Source organism: Lepus europaeus, chromosome 13 (genome assembly GCF_033115175.1).
Source record: "Lepus europaeus isolate LE1 chromosome 13, mLepTim1.pri, whole genome shotgun sequence".
NCBI lineage: Eukaryota > Metazoa > Chordata > Mammalia > Lagomorpha > Leporidae > Lepus > Lepus europaeus.
The window spans coordinates 7,435,759-7,453,769 of record NC_084839.1 but is presented as its reverse complement, the minus strand read 5'-3'; the positions used below and the strand labels follow the sequence as shown (position 1 = coordinate 7,453,769).

At 51.3% G+C, this 18,011-nt stretch overlaps 1 protein-coding gene across 2 annotated transcripts in view; it reads left to right on the top strand.

The window, feature by feature from the left end:
- Positions 1-18,011, top strand: part of ADAM17 (ADAM metallopeptidase domain 17) — a 58,093-nt gene that overhangs the window by 36,025 nt on the left and 4,057 nt on the right. Inside the window, exons 7-16 of one of the 2 annotated variants that reach the window (XM_062208934.1) lie at positions 2,481-2,570; positions 4,393-4,506; positions 8,927-9,071; positions 9,162-9,250; positions 10,185-10,337; positions 12,689-12,888; positions 13,873-13,976; positions 14,097-14,231; positions 15,521-15,651; positions 17,864-17,942. In XM_062208934.1, coding sequence (XP_062064918.1) covers positions 2,481-2,570; positions 4,393-4,506; positions 8,927-9,071; positions 9,162-9,250; positions 10,185-10,337; positions 12,689-12,888; positions 13,873-13,976; positions 14,097-14,231; positions 15,521-15,651; positions 17,864-17,942 — 1,240 coding nt within the window. Of the gene's footprint in view, positions 1-2,480; positions 2,571-4,387; positions 4,507-8,926; positions 9,072-9,161; positions 9,251-10,184; positions 10,338-12,688; positions 12,889-13,872; positions 13,977-14,096; positions 14,232-15,520; positions 15,652-17,863; positions 17,943-18,011 lie in introns of those variants that run through there. The other variant, XM_062208935.1, reaches the window with a different exon arrangement.

Genomic DNA, 18,011 nt, shown 5'->3' with positions numbered 1-18,011 from the left:
TTCCCGGGCCACAGCAGAGAGCTGGACTGGAAGAGGAGCAACCAGGACAGAATCTGGTGCCCCAACCAGGACTAGAACCCGGGGTGCTGGCGCCGCAGGCGGAGGAGTAGCCTATTGAGCCATGGTGCCAGCCAAGTCCAGCTCTCTTCTATGGCCTGGGAAAGCAGTGGAGGATGGCCTAAGTCCTTGGGCCCCTGCAGCCATGTGGGAGACCCGGAAGAAGGAAGCTCCTCACTTCAGATCGGCACAGCTCCAGCTGTTGCGGCCATCTGGAGAGTGAACCAGTGGATGGAGGACTTCTCTCTCTCTCTCTCTCTCTCTCTCTCTCTCTCTTTCTGCCTCTCTGTAACTCTGACTTTCAAATAAATAAATTTTTTTTTTTTTTTTGACAGGCAGAGTGGACAGTGAGAGAGAGAGAGACAGAGAGAAAGGGATTCCTTTGCCGTTGGTTCACCCTCCAATGGCTGCTGTGGCCGGTGCGCTGCGGCCAGCGCACCACGCTGATCCAAAGGCAGGAGCCAGGTGCTTCTCCTGGTCTCCCATGCGGGTGCAGGGCCCAAGGACATGGGCCATCCTCCACTGCACTCCCGGGCCACAGCAGAGAGCTGGCCTGGAAGAGGGACAACTGGGACAGGATCTGGTGCCCCGACCGGGACTAGAACCCGGTGTGCCAGCGCCGCAAGGCGGAGGATTAGCCTGTTGAGCCACGGCGCCAGCCTAATAAATAAATTTTTTAAAAATTGTATTTATTTGAGAAGCAGAGCGAATGACAGAGAGAGAGCTCCATCCTTTGATCACTTTGCAGAGAGAGAGAGAGCGCAGGAGAGAGCTCCATCCTCTGATCACTGCAAACACTCAGAAGGTCTCGGGTTAAGACAATCCGATGGCAGGGACGTAGGAACTCAGTTCAGGTCTCCTATGTGGGTGGCCGCCCTCTGTCTGTGTTTCTGCCTCTCTAACTCTTTCAAATAAATAAAACTTTTTTTTAAAAAAACTACATTTGTTAAGGTTAAATAAAAACAAGAAACATTTTCTTAGACCTATAACTTGCTTCACAGTGAACACAGTATTTGAGTAGAATATTCTTTGAGGAAAAGATAAGAAGTTAACGTTCAGGTTTTTTTTTAAAGATTTATTTATTTCAAAGGCAGAGTTACAGAAAGGAAGAGAGAGAAAGAGATTGGTCCTTGATCCGCTAGCTCATTCCCCAGATGGCCGCTACGGCTGCACCTGTGCTGATTGGAAGCCAGGAGCCATGGACGACTTCTGGGTCTCCCATGTGGGTGCAGGGGCCCGAGGACTTGGGCCATTTCCACTTTCTTCCCAGGCCATTGCAGAGAGCTGGAATCGGAAGTGGAACAGCTGGGACCGAAACCAGCCACCGTGTTGGATGTCGGGACCGCAGGCAGTGGCTTCACCCACTGTGCCACGGGGCCGGCCCCAGCATTTAGTTTTTCCCTCAGGCAGGGTGATGGTCCTGTCCTTCCTCCCTGAGTCTTCCCGAGTCAGAGCAGGAGCAGGAGGGAGAGTGAAATGGACCTCCTTCCTCTGGGCCTCTGTTCACGTGTTCCTCAGTGTTGGACCGTGCTGGGTGGGGTGGGGGTGGGGGAGTCGGTAGGGGGTGCTGTCACTGCCCCTGGTTTCTGGGGCAGGACTTTGAGGTCCCTGCCAAGGGATAGAGTAAGGGGTGAGTGACACAGCGGCTGAGTCGCCACGTGGGAAGCCCAGGTCTCACATTCCAGTTCTGGCTGTCCTGCTTCCGGGTCAGCTTCCTTCTGATGTGAGTCTCTGGAGGCTGCGCAGAACGGCTGAGCTGTCCGCGTGCCTGTTACCTGCGTGGGAGACCTGCATGGAGTTCCCTGGCTCGGCCCGAGGCACTGTAGGCGTCTGGGGAGTGACCGGTGGGTGGGAGAGCTGTCTGTCTGTCTGTCTCTCCCTCCGCCTTGCCCTCTCTGTCTCTGATGCTTTTTCAAATAAATAAATCAATCTTTAAAATACCCTGTCGTGGTGCAGCAGGGTAAGCTGCTGCGTGTGACAGGTGACGTCCACATCAGAGTTCGGGTTCAATCCCAGCTTTTCTGATCTGGCCTGCTTGCTCATTCTCTCTCTCCCCCTCTCTTGCTGTGCCTTTCAAATAAATAAAAATAAATGTCTTATAAAAGAATGATAAAGAGTAAATTAAGAAGTCTATTGATGGAAATCTTGGTCTCGGATGTAGTTGCTTATGCAGGATTTATTTGAGGTGATCTGTGCCTTTGTTTTTTTTCTGGTAACATTTATTTTTAAGTTTGGGGCTAGGAATAATTTCTTTTTTCATGATATCAGTGATAAAGGTTAATATGTTAATGATAATTTTTATAGTTAGGTACTTTTGCCAATGGCATTTTCTCTGAATGATTTGTTTTCACTGTAGATTTCATGTTACGTTGCAGAATGGTAAATACATAATAATCCATAATATCTTTCTTTTATACACACAGATAGAGCTAATTGACAGAGTTGATGATATCTATCGGAACACTTCATGGGACAATGCAGGATTCAAAGGTTATGGAATACAGATAGAACAGGTACTTATCAACAGATATGGCTTATGTTACCCAGGGAAGTTATGCAGTGTAAATATTTGTCACTTGTATTCAGAACCCAGCTTGTTTTCAACATTAATCATAAATATTCTCAAATGCCAGCAATGTTTTTCTGGTAAATTGTGCAGTGTTTTTATGGATTGTGAAGTTTGTTGTTCTGAGACTGTTGTAAGTCCTTTTTTGCTGCTGTGTTCTCTGCTTTCCGTTCTTTTATCCCTCTAGTGCGTTTCATTTTCTCAGATTATGCATGCATTTTTAATTGAAATCCTTGCATGCGTTGTTGAACCCTTAGAACATTTACTAAATGTACTGTGGAAGACCCTTCCATGTGCTGACTGTGAGTCTCTTCCCTGAATATCCGGGTTTCCTTGTGGCCTGTTCCTAGCTTGTCTGGCAGTGATGTATTGATGTCATCTTGATAATGTCTATAGTAAAATAGTCCTGGAGTGCTGACTGGTCACTTTTGAAATTGACTGCTTTGAACAACATTTAGACATTTTGATTTGTAAATTATATCTGTTTTTTTTTTTCAATCTATTTGTATTAAACCCTATTTTTCCAGTTCTGTACTGTAGTATAGAATGTAGAGGTCAAAGAAAAAGGTTTTTAATTGTGCACCATACTCAGAAATGTTAAACTTTGATAGTATTTGCATAAAGCTAAGAATTGTTTTTCCCTTTTCCATCCTCTTTTACCGTTCTGCATTTTCTTTTCAAAGTTATCATTTGACAGGTAATATATACATGGTACAAAACAGCAGTGAGAAGTCAGTCTCAGTCTTGTCCATCATCGAACCAGTCCCTTTCCCCGGAGCCATCCCAGTCACCAGCTCTGTGCGTCTTGGCAGACGTGTTGTGTGCATGCACTGTTGTGTTTGTGGAAGTCTGTGACCCAGTGGCAGGATGCTGTGTGTTTTTGCACCTTGCTTTTTCATCCCACAGTTGGCTGGAGATATTCCATGCTGGTGCATAGAAGACTGTCCCACTCTTAAAGTGTCTGCTAATGTCAGGTTCCAGGGGACCACTGGAGGTCCTTCTTTGCCTTAGGAACTTGGGGCCCGTTGCAAACCTGGGAGTGACTTAGGAGATGAGACCTTGAGCTCCTTACAGCTGATCAGAGATGAGTTGGAGGATGGGCCAGGACGTGCAGTCTTGGGGGACTCCAGGTAGTTCCTCCCAGGATGGCCTTGAGCACCCACCACCCACCGTGAAAGCTGCAGAGCCTGCCCAGCAAGCTTACCACTGGGTGGCAAGGCAGACCAGAATGGGCCCTGCGGACAGGAGAGCAGGAGAGACCTCGGAATCCCTGAACCGTGCAGCTGCCTTCTTTGTCCCGAACTCGCTAATGTGAAGCCTGTTACTTTTTTTTTTCCTTAAGTTTACTACGAGTTTGTCTGAAATGCATGAACGAGAAGCCCCTGTTCCTTTTAATTTTTGATTTCTGTGGTGCACGAAGTGATAGCATTCTTGTCATTCTTCATTTCTAGATTGTAGACTGTGGTGGCAGGAAATATTTGAGGCTCATGTAACCCAAATTCTAATTTTTTCCAAGTAAATGTAGAAGACACGAAGATTGAATACATTTATACCTTTATAGGTAATTCAGTGATGCCTGTGTTTTCCATGCCATATGCTTTCAGTTTGTTTTAAGCATTGGCTCTTAGTGCTGAGAATCTATGGAATTTTGGTTCTGAAACTTTATTCTAAACTGGTGGATTGTCTTTTTGTTGTGATCAGACAGTACGGTACTCAGCGTCCTTTGACTTCCCGCAGGTGTTCTAAGCGTGTTATCTCTTTAAGTATAGATTCGCATTCTCAAGTCTCCACAAGAGGTCAGACCTGGGGAGCGGCACTATAACATGGCAAAAAGTTACCCAGACGAAGAAAAGGATGCCTGGGACGTGAAGATGTTGCTAGAGGTAGGTCGTAGAATCCTGGATGTAATGCTGTTCACAGCACTTTGATTTCTTTTATTTAAATTTGTTTGTTCGTTTGTTTAAGGATTTATTTAGTATTTGCAAGTCAGGGTTCCAGAGAGAGAGAGCCAGGTCCTCCATCCACTGATTTCACTCCTCAAGTGGCCACAACGGCCAGGGCTGGGCCAGGCTGAAGCCAGGAGCTTCTTCTGGTTGCTGAGGCTCAAGCACTTGGGGCATCCTCCACTGCTTTCCCAGGTGCATTAGTAGGGACCTGGATTGGAAATGGAGCAGCCAGTACTTGAACTAGCACCATGTGGGATGGCGGCTTAACCTGCTGCGCCACAGTGCTGGCTCAACACTTTGATGTCTGACGTGGATTGCACTTGCATTCATACAGGCACATGTTATTAAAGGTGGTGGAAAACCATCCACCCCACTGATAACAGCTGCCCGGTCCTCTGTAGCAGCACAGACATCAGCTGGCAGAAATACGGGGAAAAAGAAAAATGTTACAAAGCAGTGTTTCTCTCTCTCGTTTTCTTGAAAGGCAGAGTGGGAGAGAGGAGAGATCTTCTATCCATCCATTGATCCACTCCCCAAAAATATCTGCAACAACTGGAGCTGGGCCCCGCCAAAGCCAGGAGCTAGAAACTCCATCTGAGTCTCCCTGTGGGTGGCAGAGATTCAAGTACTTCAGCCATCTGCTGCCTCCCAGGGTGCACGTTGGCAGGAGAATGGATTGGGGTGGAGCAGGACTCCCTACCAGGCGCTCCAGGTTGGGATGTGGATGTCCCGAGTGATGACTTAGCTGCTGCACCACTTCCCCTCCCCCTAAAGCAATGTTTCTTGACCTTGATGTCTTCAAGAATCTAATGAGGCAGCAGATCTTCCCGGGAAAATATACCTGGTGTACAGGTTTCTTGCACACTGATTTGTTAGCACAGGTCTCTCAGAAGGTTATCAGTGAATCTTTTTTTTCTTTACTTTTTTTCCCTAAAGATTTATTTATTTATTTGAAAGAGTTAGAGAAGGGGAAACAAAGAGGGAGAGAGATCTTCCATCCACTGGTTCACTCCCCAGATGGCTGCAGGGGCCACAAAGTCAGGAGCCAGGAGCTTCTTCCAGGTCTCCTGCGTGGGTGCAGGGGCCCAAGGACTTGAGCCATCTTCCACTGCTTTCCCAGGCCACAGCAGAGAGCTGGTTCAGATGTGGAGCAGCCAGGACTCAAATCGGTGCCTCTATGGGATGCCAGCATTGTAGGCGGGGGCTTTATCTGCTACACCACAATGTGGCCCTAGTGGATTTTTTTTTTTTTTTTTAAAGATTTATTTATTTATTAGAGTTACACAGAGAGAAGGAGAGGGAGGGAGGGAGAGAGGAAGAGAGAGAGAACACGAACACGAGGTCTTCCATCTGCTGGCCCACTCCCTAACTGGCCACAACGGCCAGAGCTGCACCGATCTGAAGCCAGGAGCCTCTTCCGGGTCTCTGATGTGGGTGCAGGATCCCAAGGACTTGGCCCTCCTCCACTGCTTTCCCAGGCCATAACAAAGAGCTGGATCGGAAATGGAGCAGCCGGGACTTGAACTGGCACCACATATTGGATGCTGGCACCACAGGCAGCGGCCTTACATGCCACGCCACAGCACCGGCCCCCTAGTGGATCTTTTAAGTCAATAGTTATCAAACATGCTATGAGTATGTATTGGACAGCAGAAATATAACTTGGGCAACTGAAAGTAAGGTTTAAAGTTTCTGTGTTTTCTTTTTTTAATTTTTTTTTTTTTTGGACAGGCAGAGTGGACAGTGAGAGAGAGAGAGAGAGAGAGAAAGGTCTTCCTTTTGCCGTTGGTTCACCCTCCAATGGCCGCTGCGGCCGGCGCACCACGCTGATCCAAAGCCAGGAGCCAGGTGCTTCTCCTGGTCTCCCATGCGGGTGCAGGGCCCAAGGACTAGGGCCATCCTCCACTGCCTTCCCGGGCCATAGCAGAGAGCTGGCCTGGAAGAGGGGCAACCGGGATAGAATCCGGCGCCCCAACCGGGACTAGAACCCGGTGTGCCGGCGCCACAAGGCGGAGGATTAGCCTGTTAAGCCACGGCGCTGGCCTTTTTTTTTGACAGGCAGAGTGGATAGTGAGAGAGACAGAGAGAAAGGTCTTCCTTTGCCGAAAATGTATTAGTTTCCTTTTGTGGTACTAGCAAATCAGCACAAATTTAGCCGGTTAGAACAGTGCTTGTTATTTATCTCAGTTTCCATGGGTTAGTCCAGGCAGAATCTGACTCATCTGGATTTTGTGCTTATGGTCTCAAAAGGCCGAAGGCAAGTTTGCAAAGCTTGAATGGAATTAAAGTGTATTATCAATTCTTTTTTTTTTTTTTTAAGATTTATTTACTTGAAAGTCAGAATTAGAGTCAGGGAGAGACAGATCTTCCCTCTGCTGGTTCACTCCCATATTGCCACGGTACCAGGTCTGGGCCAGGCCAGAGTGAGGAGCTTCATCCAGGTCTCCCGTGTGGGTGCAAGGGCTCAAGCACTTGGGCCATCCTCCACTGTTTTTCTCAAGTATATTAGCAGGGAGCTGGATTGGAAGTAGAGCAGCCAGGACTCAAACCGGTGCTCATGTGGGATGGTGGCACTGCGGACAGTGGCTTGCTGCCTCCTATACTATGAATTCTTTATCCAGATTGAGAACCGTGCTGTCTGCAGTAGTTTGTGTGACACTCTGACACACCTGATCTGATTTTATCTGCCAGCGCTCGGAGGTAGCTGGAGATGGCACCGTTAGTCTCGTAAAGCCTCCCGACTGGTGTGTGTTGGTCGGCTCTGGCTGCTGTGACAAAGTGCCGCAGACTGGGGCTCAAACACCATGTGTTCATATCTCGCTGTTCTGGAGGCCCCAAGTCTGGGCTCAGGGTGTTGGCAGAATTGGTTTCCTCTGGGCTTCTCGCCTTGGCTTGTAGCAGCTCCCTTCTCCCTTTGTCTTCTCAGGGTCTGCCTGTGTCCCTGTGCTCTCTCCTGCACAGTAGGTGTCAGTCGTAGCAGGTTAGGGCCCACCACGATGCTCTTAGTCATCTCAGTTAGCTATTTGCAGGGCCTGTCTCCAAACGGTGGCGTCCTGAGGTGTGTGTGACTCTCAGAGGGACACAGTGCAGCCTGGAGCAGCAGGGTTAAACCACTGCTCCTGAGTGGCTCCTCAGCCCATCTCCCAACTCCCAGACCGGCGGGACCTCCACACGGCTCTGCTTTCCCTGGGCCTCCAGATGACCCGTCAGGGGACGGCGGGACCTCCACACGGCTCTGCTTTCCCTGGGCCTCCAGATGACCCGTCAGGGGACGGCAGGACCACCACACGGCTCTGCTTTCCCTGGGCCTCCAGATGACCCCTGTCAGGGGAGGCGCCAGAGCAAAGAGCTCCTGTGTGCTCCTCTCCACTGCTCTTCCCTAAGGCCCCTAGAAGATTCCTGACGCCTCATCCTGTTACCACAGAACTCCCAAAATCCCAGGGTGGCCACATGGCATTCCTCATGTAGGAGTTTCTGACCTCCCATTTAAGTATTTTAAAAATCAAGGCTTTTTAACTGGGAGTCTCTGGATTTATTGTGGAGATCTTAAAGTAATAATGTGAAGCTCTTTAAATTAAGGGGAAAATATCTTCATGAACTGACAGTGTTGATTTAAAGGGATTTAAACTTATTTTAGTAGCATAAAAGCAGATATATAAGTTTTCCTATAAGTTTATGTTTGTAACACCTGTATATCATAAAGTTTTTTAAGATTGATTGATTGATTTGAAAGACAGAGTCGCAGAGAGAGAGAGAGGTCTTCCATCCGATGGTTCACTCCCTAGTTGGCTACAATGGCCAGAGCTGCGCCAATCCAAAGCCAGGAGCCAGGAGCTTCTTCCCGGTCTCCCACTTTGGCCATCTTCCACTGCTTTCCCGGGCCATAGCAGAAAGCTGGATCGGAAGTGGAGCAGCTGGGACTTGAACCGGTGCCCATGTAGGATACTGGTGCCTCAGGCCAGGGTGTCAACCCGCTGTGCCACAGCGCCGGCCCCCCGAGTTGTACTCTTGAAGTACTTTTGTGGGATCTGTTTTGGCCTGGGTGCTGTGACCCCCTTGAGAATTGAAAGATTGCCAGAGTCGGGCTGGGCGGGCTCAGGGCGGCCTTGGCGGGAGCAGGGAGTGGGCCTGAACAGCTGGCCAGGCCTCCGCGCTCTACCTTTGTGCGGCCGTCAGATGGCAGCCTTTGCTGCTCCTTGTGCAGCTGGGGAGAGCTCCTGGGAGAAGCACCTCTCTGTTCAAGGTTGTGGTTGCTGGTGCAGAACTGCCAGGCCTGGTGCTGTCCTTCAGTGGGAACTTCTCTGTAAATGTCAACCTAATGCAGAAATGCCTTTTTTTTTTTTTTTTTTTTTTAAAGCAATTTAGCTTTGATATTGCTGAAGAAGCATCTAAAGTCTGCCTGGCACACCTTTTCACTTACCAGGATTTTGATATGGGAACTCTAGGACTGGCTTACGTCGGTTCTCCCAGAGCAAACAGTCATGGAGGTGTTTGTCCAAAGGGTAAGGCGTCCCGTTTATGTGCTCACGATGCTGGAGCAGTCACACTGACATCGACATTAAACAGTTTGCTTCTTTTCCTTTTGCCTTTAGCTTATTATAGTCCAGTGGGGAAGAAAAATATCTATTTGAACAGTGGTTTGACCAGCACCAAAAATTATGGTAAAACCATCCTTACAAAGGTAAGTTATTTTTTAAAAAGGATAAATTTGGAATTTTTGTATTACAGCCTCTTTTACAATATACTTAAATATCTTTAAAAGAAGTAAAATGTACTTTTTAAAAATACATGATTTTTAATGAGAAATGTGAAAATTAAAGAGAAGTATAACGAAGAGAGTAAATCCGCCTGTCTGCCTTGATTGTTTTCCTGGAGCGCCTCCTCCTGGCGCCCCCGTCCCACAGCTGCTCTCCAGGCACCTCACCTCCTGGTCCTGCAGTGCGGCTGTAGTTGGGAGGGGGGCCGCACTGATGCGGGCCCTGGAGGAGGGACAGGTGGGAGCCGTTGGTAGCTAACTGCGGTGAGCTGTTTATCCACACCATGCTACAGGCTTGGAATGTCCGGTGCTGGGGCTTTATTTTGAATATTCTAGTACATCTTGTAAGTTCTATTTTTCTAAAATTGATTTAAGTTAATCTTTATAGTACTTTTAATTGTATAGGCTGCAGACCCTTAATCTGAAAATTTGAAATCTGAAATGTACCAAAATTCAGAAGTTTTTGAAGATGAACAAGCAGAAAATCCATACCGTGAAACCTTGTTCATGCATAAATTGAAAGCATTGGTATAAAGTTACTCTGCGTGTTTAAGGTGTATATGAAACATAGATGGATTTTGTGTTTAGACCAAGATATCTCATTATGTAATACACATATTCCAGAATTTAAAAAAATCCCATATCCTGAACTCTTCTGGTCCCGAGCACTTTGGTTAACGGATGCTCATCCTGAACTCTAAGTAGAAGGCCATGTACTCTGCTTAATTTCTGTAATTGCTAGAAGAAATTTTGATTGTTACTCTTGTGTTGATCTGACTAAGATAAGAGCACAGGCCCAGCTGGCCGGTGCAGCTGGTTGAATGGTGGGAGGTGATGTTTCCTTTGTTTCGCCCGTAAGGAAGCCGACCTGGTTACAACTCACGAGCTGGGCCACAACTTTGGAGCAGAGCACGATCCCGATGGTCTGGCAGAGTGTGCTCCGAACGAGGACCAGGGCGGAAAGTATGTCATGTACCCCATCGCCGTGAGTGGGGACCATGAGAACAACAAGGTATGCCTGCTGGGGGCTCGGTGCTGTCGGGAAGGGCAGAGACAGCGACACAGAGGGATGGAGCTGCAGATCACAAAGCACCCTGACACTAAGTGCGACCCCCCAGACTGTAGGCCTGGGCTGTAAGGAAATTACCCACAATAACGACTCCTGCCAGCTCTAGGCTTGAGGGCTTTGCTGACTCAGGCTTTCTGGTAAAAACTTCGAGTCATTTATAAGTTGTTATTCAATTTAACTCTGCAGTACTTCACAGTTTGCATATTTTCATTAACTTTTACAATAAAACACAAGCTGTTTGCCAGATGGCAGGCCTCATGTGGGAAAGGCGCTTGTCTGTCTTGCTCGCACCTCCGTCTCCAGCGCCGGCAGGAGTACTGGAACATAATATATATTTGTTGAATAGACACATGAACCAAGTTACTGCTGAGTTCTGATAAAGTACACTAGTTGAAGTTTGGATGTTGTGGCACAAACAAAAAAAGGCAGACCTGTAGAGGGGGAGAGACACAGAGAGAGGTCTACCACCCACTGCTTTATTCTCCAAATGGCTGCAACGTCCAGCGCTGAGCCAGGTAAGAACCAAGAGCTTCATCCAGGTCTCCCACATGGGTGTGGGGGCCCGAGCACTTGAAGCATCTTCTGCTGCGTTCCCAAGCATACTAGCAGGGAGCTGGATTCGAAATGGAACAGCCGGGACTTGAACTGGTGCCCATGTGGGATGCCGGCACCACAGGTACCAATTACACCATAACACCTACCCCAATAGATAAATTTTTTAAGCAATAATCATTAAAATGAGAAAAGGTAAGCCTTAATAAAACTTACAAAGCACACAACTACTGTGGGAATCCAGGTGAAATGGTGACGGTACGGGCGGACCGTGAAGCAGTGAGTGGTGACTGTTGAAACTGGCGAGTGGCCCGGGGTTGCTGATCTGATGGCTTCCTGTCCACTTCACAGACATTTGCGCATTACTGTAATAGAAAGAGGACTAATGTGCCAATGTTGTGGCACAGTAGATTAAATTGCTACTTGGGTTACCCGTATCCCATATCACAGTGCTGGTTCGCTAATGGCTCCACTTCTGATCCAGCTCTCTGCTGATGAGCCTGGGAAGGCAGGGGAGATGGTTCAAGTGCTTGCGTCCCTGCCTCCTGGTTGGGGAACTCGGGAGTTCCTCGTTCCCGACTTCAGCCTGGCCCGGCCCCTGGCTGCTCTGGCTGTTTATGAAGTGAATCTGTGGGTGGAAGATCTTTCTCTGTGCCTCCCCTCTCTCTGTTGCTCTGCCTCTCAAATAAATAAACGTGGTTTCTTTTTTTTAGTGGAAAATACGTGACTAGGGGAACAGTTAAATCGCCACCTGTGCTTGACGGCTGCCATGTTGTGTGGGGCCTGCAGTTGACACGTCCCCTGCCCCGTGGTTCTGAGGCTGTGGTCAGACTCTCGGGGCGACACGCATGTTGCCTGGGTGAAGCTAGTTTTTTCTGGAGCTGCTAGTCTAAATCATCAGGGATGAATTTATTTTGTCCTGAGGACATATTTAGTTATTTTCTGAGAATCGCATTTATTTGAGAGGGAGAGTAAGCGAGCCCTCCTGTCCACTGATGCTCCTCCCAAATGCTGCTGGGACTGGGCCAGACAGAGGATGGAAGCAGGAATCCCAGGTCACCCCTGTGAGTGGTAGGGACCCAACTGCTTGAGCCAGCATTGCCCCTCCCAGGGACCCGAACAGTTGGGCCATCTTTCACTGCTTTTCCCAGGCTGTTAGCAGGGAGCTGGATCAGAAGTGGAGAACCCAGGACTTGAACCAGTGCCCATATGGGATGCTTGCATTGCAGGCGGTGGCTTTACCCGCCGTGCCACAGCATGGAACTGGCTCCAGACAGCTAAAGAACTTTAAACACGGATCATCTAGATCATAGTAGCCAGGGAAAGGGAAGGGGATGAGCCAGAACGGACCTCTTTTGCAGTCCTGAATCAGTCTGTCTGAGGGCAAGTTCTTCCTGATTCTCCTGTCAACACTGGGTGATGGTGACGTGCGTGGGGCCACAGGGAGCGTCAAGTCTGATGGAGTTCACAGTTGTGCTTTAGGCCGGGCCTTGTCCCTCGCGGTGGCAGTGGCGGAGACGTTTGGTCTCCGTATTTGTTCACTTCGTGTACCAGCTGCTCAGCAGCCTGTGGAGGGTGACATTCAGTTCCATGGGGTGGGCTTAGGAGGCGGCTGGTGGCCTCGGCCGTGTCTCCGGGGCAGCACCACTGGTCATTTTTACATTAACTGTGTGTCCCTAGAGAGGAAAAGTGAGATGATTTTTATGACGTTATTTGGTTACTGGGGCCCTTTTTCTCTTCAGATGTTCTCAAACTGCAGCAAGCAGTCAATCTATAAGACCATCGAGAGTAAGGCTCAGGAGTGCTTCCAGGAGCGCAGCAACAAGGTGTGCGGGAACTCCAGGGTGGACGAGGGGGAGGAGTGCGACCCTGGTATCATGTACCTGAGCAACGACTCCTGCTGCAACAGCGACTGCACCTTGAAGCAGGGCGTCCAGTGCAGGTGAGGAGGCGCGCTGGAGCAGAAGACAGCGTGCGGGGGTAGAGTCAGCCAGCGTGTTTCCTTGACGACGACTGTCCGTGGTTACAGACGAACCAGTGCATCGGTTAGACGTCAGTCCTAGGGTGTAAGTCACGTGCCTGCGTGTTAGTGCAGCGTCCGTAACGACATACACTGCAGGTGACGATGTGGAAGGCACCTACGCTTCCATTTTTCTTTGCACGGCTAGACCAGTGCTTGGCTTAGAAGGGGAAGTTTTTATCCATGGTGAGCAAATGAGACATCATGACCCCGAAAATACCGGCAGGGGCGGGCTCTGGCCACCTGCTGTCAGCCACCCACGGGGCGGGCTCTGGCCACCTGCTGTCAGCCACCCACGGGGCGGGCTCTGGCCACCTGCTGTCAGCTGCTGGCAGGGGCGGGCTCTGGCCACCTGCTGTCAGCCGCTGACAGGGGCGGGCTCTGGCCACCTGCTGTCTCAGCCAGGGACAGGGACGGGCTCTGGCCACCTGCTGTCAGCCACCCACGGGGCGGGCTCTGGCCACCTGCTGTCAGCTGCTGGCAGGGGCGGGCTCTGGCCACCTGCTGTCAGCCGCTGACAGGGGCGGGCTCTGGCCACCTGCTGTCTCAGCCAGGGACAGGGGCGGGCTCTGGCCACCTGCTGTCAGCCGCTGACAGGGGCGGGCTCTGGCCACCTGCTGTCTCAGCCAGGGACAGGGGCGGGCTCTGGCCACCTGCTGTCAGCCGCCGATGCCGGTGGGCCCCTGTCTTCCTGTTTTTAGTTAACATCTTACTGCAAACTGAGGACAAGTTGTAGAGACGGGTGCTCTGTGAAGCCGTGCTTTTCTGCTGCAGCGTGGAATTGAGGCTGCTCCCGGCACATGAGGAGGGGCGGTCGGTTTGTGCTGTGGCTGCAGCCGCGTGGGAGTCTGATTTGGCAGGAGTGACTGTGCTGTCTTCTGTGCTGAGCGTCCCCTGTCTTCACAGTGACAGGAACAGCCCTTGCTGTAAACACTGTCGGTTTGAGACTTCGCAGAAGAAGTGCCAGGAGGCTATCAATGCCACGTGCAAAGGCGTGTCCTACTGCACAGGTACCGGCCGGAACCCTGGCCTCGCTGTCCGTGAGGCACTCACTTCTTTTTCTTTCTAACGAGAGCACCTGGAGAACAGGTGGCTCCGTGACTCGGTGTGCTAATGGGTCTTTGCCACAGGGAACAGCAGTGAGTGCCCGCCCCCGGGAAATGCCGAAGATGACACGGTTTGCCTGGACCTGGGCAAGTGTAAGGATGGCAAGTGTGTCCCCTTCTGTGAGAGGGAGCAGCAGCTCGAGTCCTGTGCATGCAATGGTGAGTGCGTGGGGGAGACGGGCCGCTGGCTGCTGGGCCCCTTCCCCCGAATGGAGGCCAGCCCGTGACTGCTGCCCAGAGCGGTGGCGAGAAGCAGGCTGGGAGCAGGCAGGAGGGGGAGGCAGTGTGTACAGGCGGACCTCTGCCCCCAGCCGCTGCCAGCTGCACCCATGTGAGAAAGGTCCGGTTATCTTGCTACAGTTCAGACCATAGCAGGCTCTGGGGGAGGGTAGGCAGGAGTGTTGAGAGTGGGCACGTCTGTCCTCACGGCCTCTCTGTGTCATACAAATCACGAGTAGTGTTGAGAGAGTTCCGGGATCCGCTCCCACCAAAGTGGGATTTTGTTGTCAGCAGAGCTGGGCCTGCTCCCTTGGGTCCCCGCTGGGGCAGCCGGGAGCAGGAGCCTCTCAGGCTGGCCTCGGGCTGCTCTGAGGTTCGTCTCCAGGCTGTCTTTGGAGCCTTCGGGGACTGGCTGGGTTCTGAGCTCCGACCCACTTCGGACTTGGAGTGGCTAAGGTTGTGCTGCCGACTCCCTCACCGGGAGCCCCCCTGCCCCGTGGGGTGATGGAGCCAGGAGCACACGGAGTGGTTGCCAAGTGAGTCGCTCACTGAGTGGAGGCAGAGGCTGAGGGAGCCCTGGGAAGACCGGCAGTCACAGGAAGTGCCCAAGCGATGTCAGATGAGGGGAGGGACGGCGGGAGGTGTCTCTCTGGCTTGCTTTTGTGTCCGGCCTGATTTCCTTTCCCTGAGTGTGCGTGCTGACGTCCCCTGGGTCAGAGTCTCCCCGCGCTGCCACTGCAAGGTTAACTTTCTGGCATTTTTGCCATTGGTGCAGCTCATCTGATGCCCAGCTGTTGCCCCCCAGCCCCGTACCCTCAGAACTGCTTTTGGAGGTGTCGCTGAGCGTGGGCTGTGGGCCTCGCGTCACTGGGCTCACCGTGGCAGGCACACACATCCCTCACACTCCACGGCCTGCAGGAGCCGGCGTGGCTGTGTGGGGTGTCCTCCGCACACAGCAGCCGTAGATCCGAGTCCGTGTAGTGAGAGCGCTGGGCCGAGGCGACGCGGCCCGGACATGAGCGCGGGGAAAGGGGTCGGGGGGAGGGACTCTGCCCGTTCGCCTGTGACGCAGGCGTCTCTTTCTCGGCCTGCGTGGCCTGTGTGGCTCTGAGGGCTGCGGTGTGAACTGGGAAGCAGCCCGTGTGGGACGTGCTTGTGGCGGTGTCAGCGCTGGCAGTGAGGGGCAGTGTGGTCGGGAGTGGGGACAGAGTGGGCCTGCTGTGTTTCAGAGACGGAGAACTCGTGCAAGGTGTGCTGCAGGGACCCCTCTGGCCGCTGCGCGCCCTACGTGGACGCGGAGCACAAGAACCTGTTTCTGAGGAAAGGCAAGCCCTGCACCGTGGGGTTCTGCGACATGAACGTGAGTGCGCGCTCCCGGCCCGGCTGGGGGGTTTCCATGGTACGCACGCTTGCAGACAAGGAAGGAAAGCACACGCAGCACGGCAGAATGCGGCCTCTTCCCCCGGGTCTGCTTACCTGCGCTTCTAGGTACCGGTCAGTGCCACGTGCCCCAGGCCAGCGAGCGTGGTGGGGCCCAGACGGGAACAGGACCCGGGACTTGGTGAAGTTGGTTGCTTTCAGCAGTGGCTCTTCTCTTTTTATTTTTAAAAATTTTTAAAGATTTATTTATTTGAAAGACCAAGTTAGAGGGAGAAATAAAGTAGTATCTTCATCAACTGGTTCCCTCCCCAGATGGCCACAACTATGCCAGGTGAAGCCAGGAGCCTAGAACTCCATCCTAGTCTGGGCGATAGGGGCCCAAGCACTTGAGCCATTTTCCATTGCTTTCCCAGAGACAGCAGGAAGCTGGATCAGAAGTGGAGCGACTGGAACTGGCACCCTTTTTTTTTTTTTTTTTTTGGACAGGTAGAGTTACAGACAGAGAGACAGAAAGGTCTTCCTTCCATTGGCTCACTCCCCAAATGGCCACTATGGCAGGCGCTGTGCCGATCCAAAGCCAGGAGCCAGGTGCTTCCTCTTGGTCTCCCATGCGGGTGCAGGGCCCAAACACTTGGGCCATCCTCCACTGCCTTCCCGGACCACAGCAGAGAGCTGGCCTGGAAGAGGAGCAACTGGGACTAGAACCTGGCGCCCATATGGGATGCCGGCGCCGCAGGCGGAAGATTAACCAAGTGAGCCACGGCGCCGGCCCCCGGAACTGGCACTTTTATGGGATGCTGGTATTGCAGGCAGCAGCTTAACCCACTGTGCCACAGCACTGGCCCCTCAGCAGTGGATTTTTTTTTAAAGGTTTGTTTATTTTATTTGAAAGGCAGAGTCAGAGAGGTCTTCCATCCACTGATTCACTCCCCAGATGGCTGCAACTGCTGGGGCTAGCCAGGAGCTTCTTCCAGGTCTCCCACGTGGGCAGGGGCCCAAGCACTTGGGCCACCTTCTCCTGCTTTCCCAGGCCATAGCAGGGAGCTGGATCGGAAGAGGAGCAGCCAGGACTAGAACCAGCGCCCATATGGGATCCTGCCACTGCAGGCAGTAGCTTTACCCACTATGCCACAGCGCCGACCCCAGCAGTGGATTTTAATGATCTGTTTTCCTGGGTTACCTTTATGGAACTAAGACTGCAGAATTGTGCAAGGTGTGTTTTACAAAGCTGGTGGCGAGTGAGTTGAACGCATGGAAGGCTGTTTTTCTTGCTTAAATCAGAATTTTTTTCTCAGTAGAACATAGTTTTATTCATGTGGATTGAGGGGTAAGGATCTCAAGGCTCAGCCAAGCTCTGAAGCTCTGTTTGACAGTGTCGTCCACCTCACAGTGCTCATCTTTGGGAGACTGATGCGTTTCTCTCTCGTTTTAGATTTATTTATTTATTTATTTGAAAGGCAGATTTATAGATAGAGAAGCCAAGAACAACTTCTGGGTCTCCCAAGTTGGTGCAGGGGCCCAAAGACTTGGACCATCTTCTGCTGCTTTCCCAGGCGCATTAGAAGAGAACTGGATTGAAAGTGGAGCAGCCAGGCCTTGAACCGGTGCCATATGGATGCCAGTGTCACAGGTGGTGACTTAACCTGCTGTGCCACAAGGCTGGCCCCCAAACTGGCTTTCTTGAGTTTTATCTCCTGGTGATTCTAATCACTTATAAAAATGGACTAATGTGATTGTGTCCGAACAGTATATCCTAACTTGAGTACTGATGTGTATACACACACAGTAACACACATCTGCTTGAAGACAGGACACACAGAGCAGAGGCACCCACTGCCTTCTATCCACTGATTCACTCCTCAGATTCCTGTAACAGCCAGGGCTGGGCCAGGCTGAAGCCAGGAGCCAGGATCTCTCTCTGGGTCTCCTGTGTGGGTGGCAGGGGCCCAAGTACTTGAACTTCATCTGCTGCCTCCCACAGTGCATTAGCAGGGAGCATTTGTAGAGTATTCTGATAGGGGGCGGGTGTCCCCAGCAGCGGCGATGCCACAGCGCCTGCATTGACGTCGCTGCCTTCCGTCAGATGGGCCCCTGCCCCTGATCGTAATGAAGTCCTTAATGACAGTGATTTGATAGAGACCATTCCTACACGCGTTGCTTTTAGGGGTAATGCCTCACGTGTTTTCTTGTAGGGCAAGTGTGAAAAACGCGTGCAGGATGTAATCGAGCGATTCTGGGATTTCATTGACCAGCTGAGCATCAACACTTTCGGTAGGTGATTGCCCCGGTTTCCGTGCTGACGCTGGGGAAGTGCGGTTTCCGGTCTGGGCCCCTTCCTGT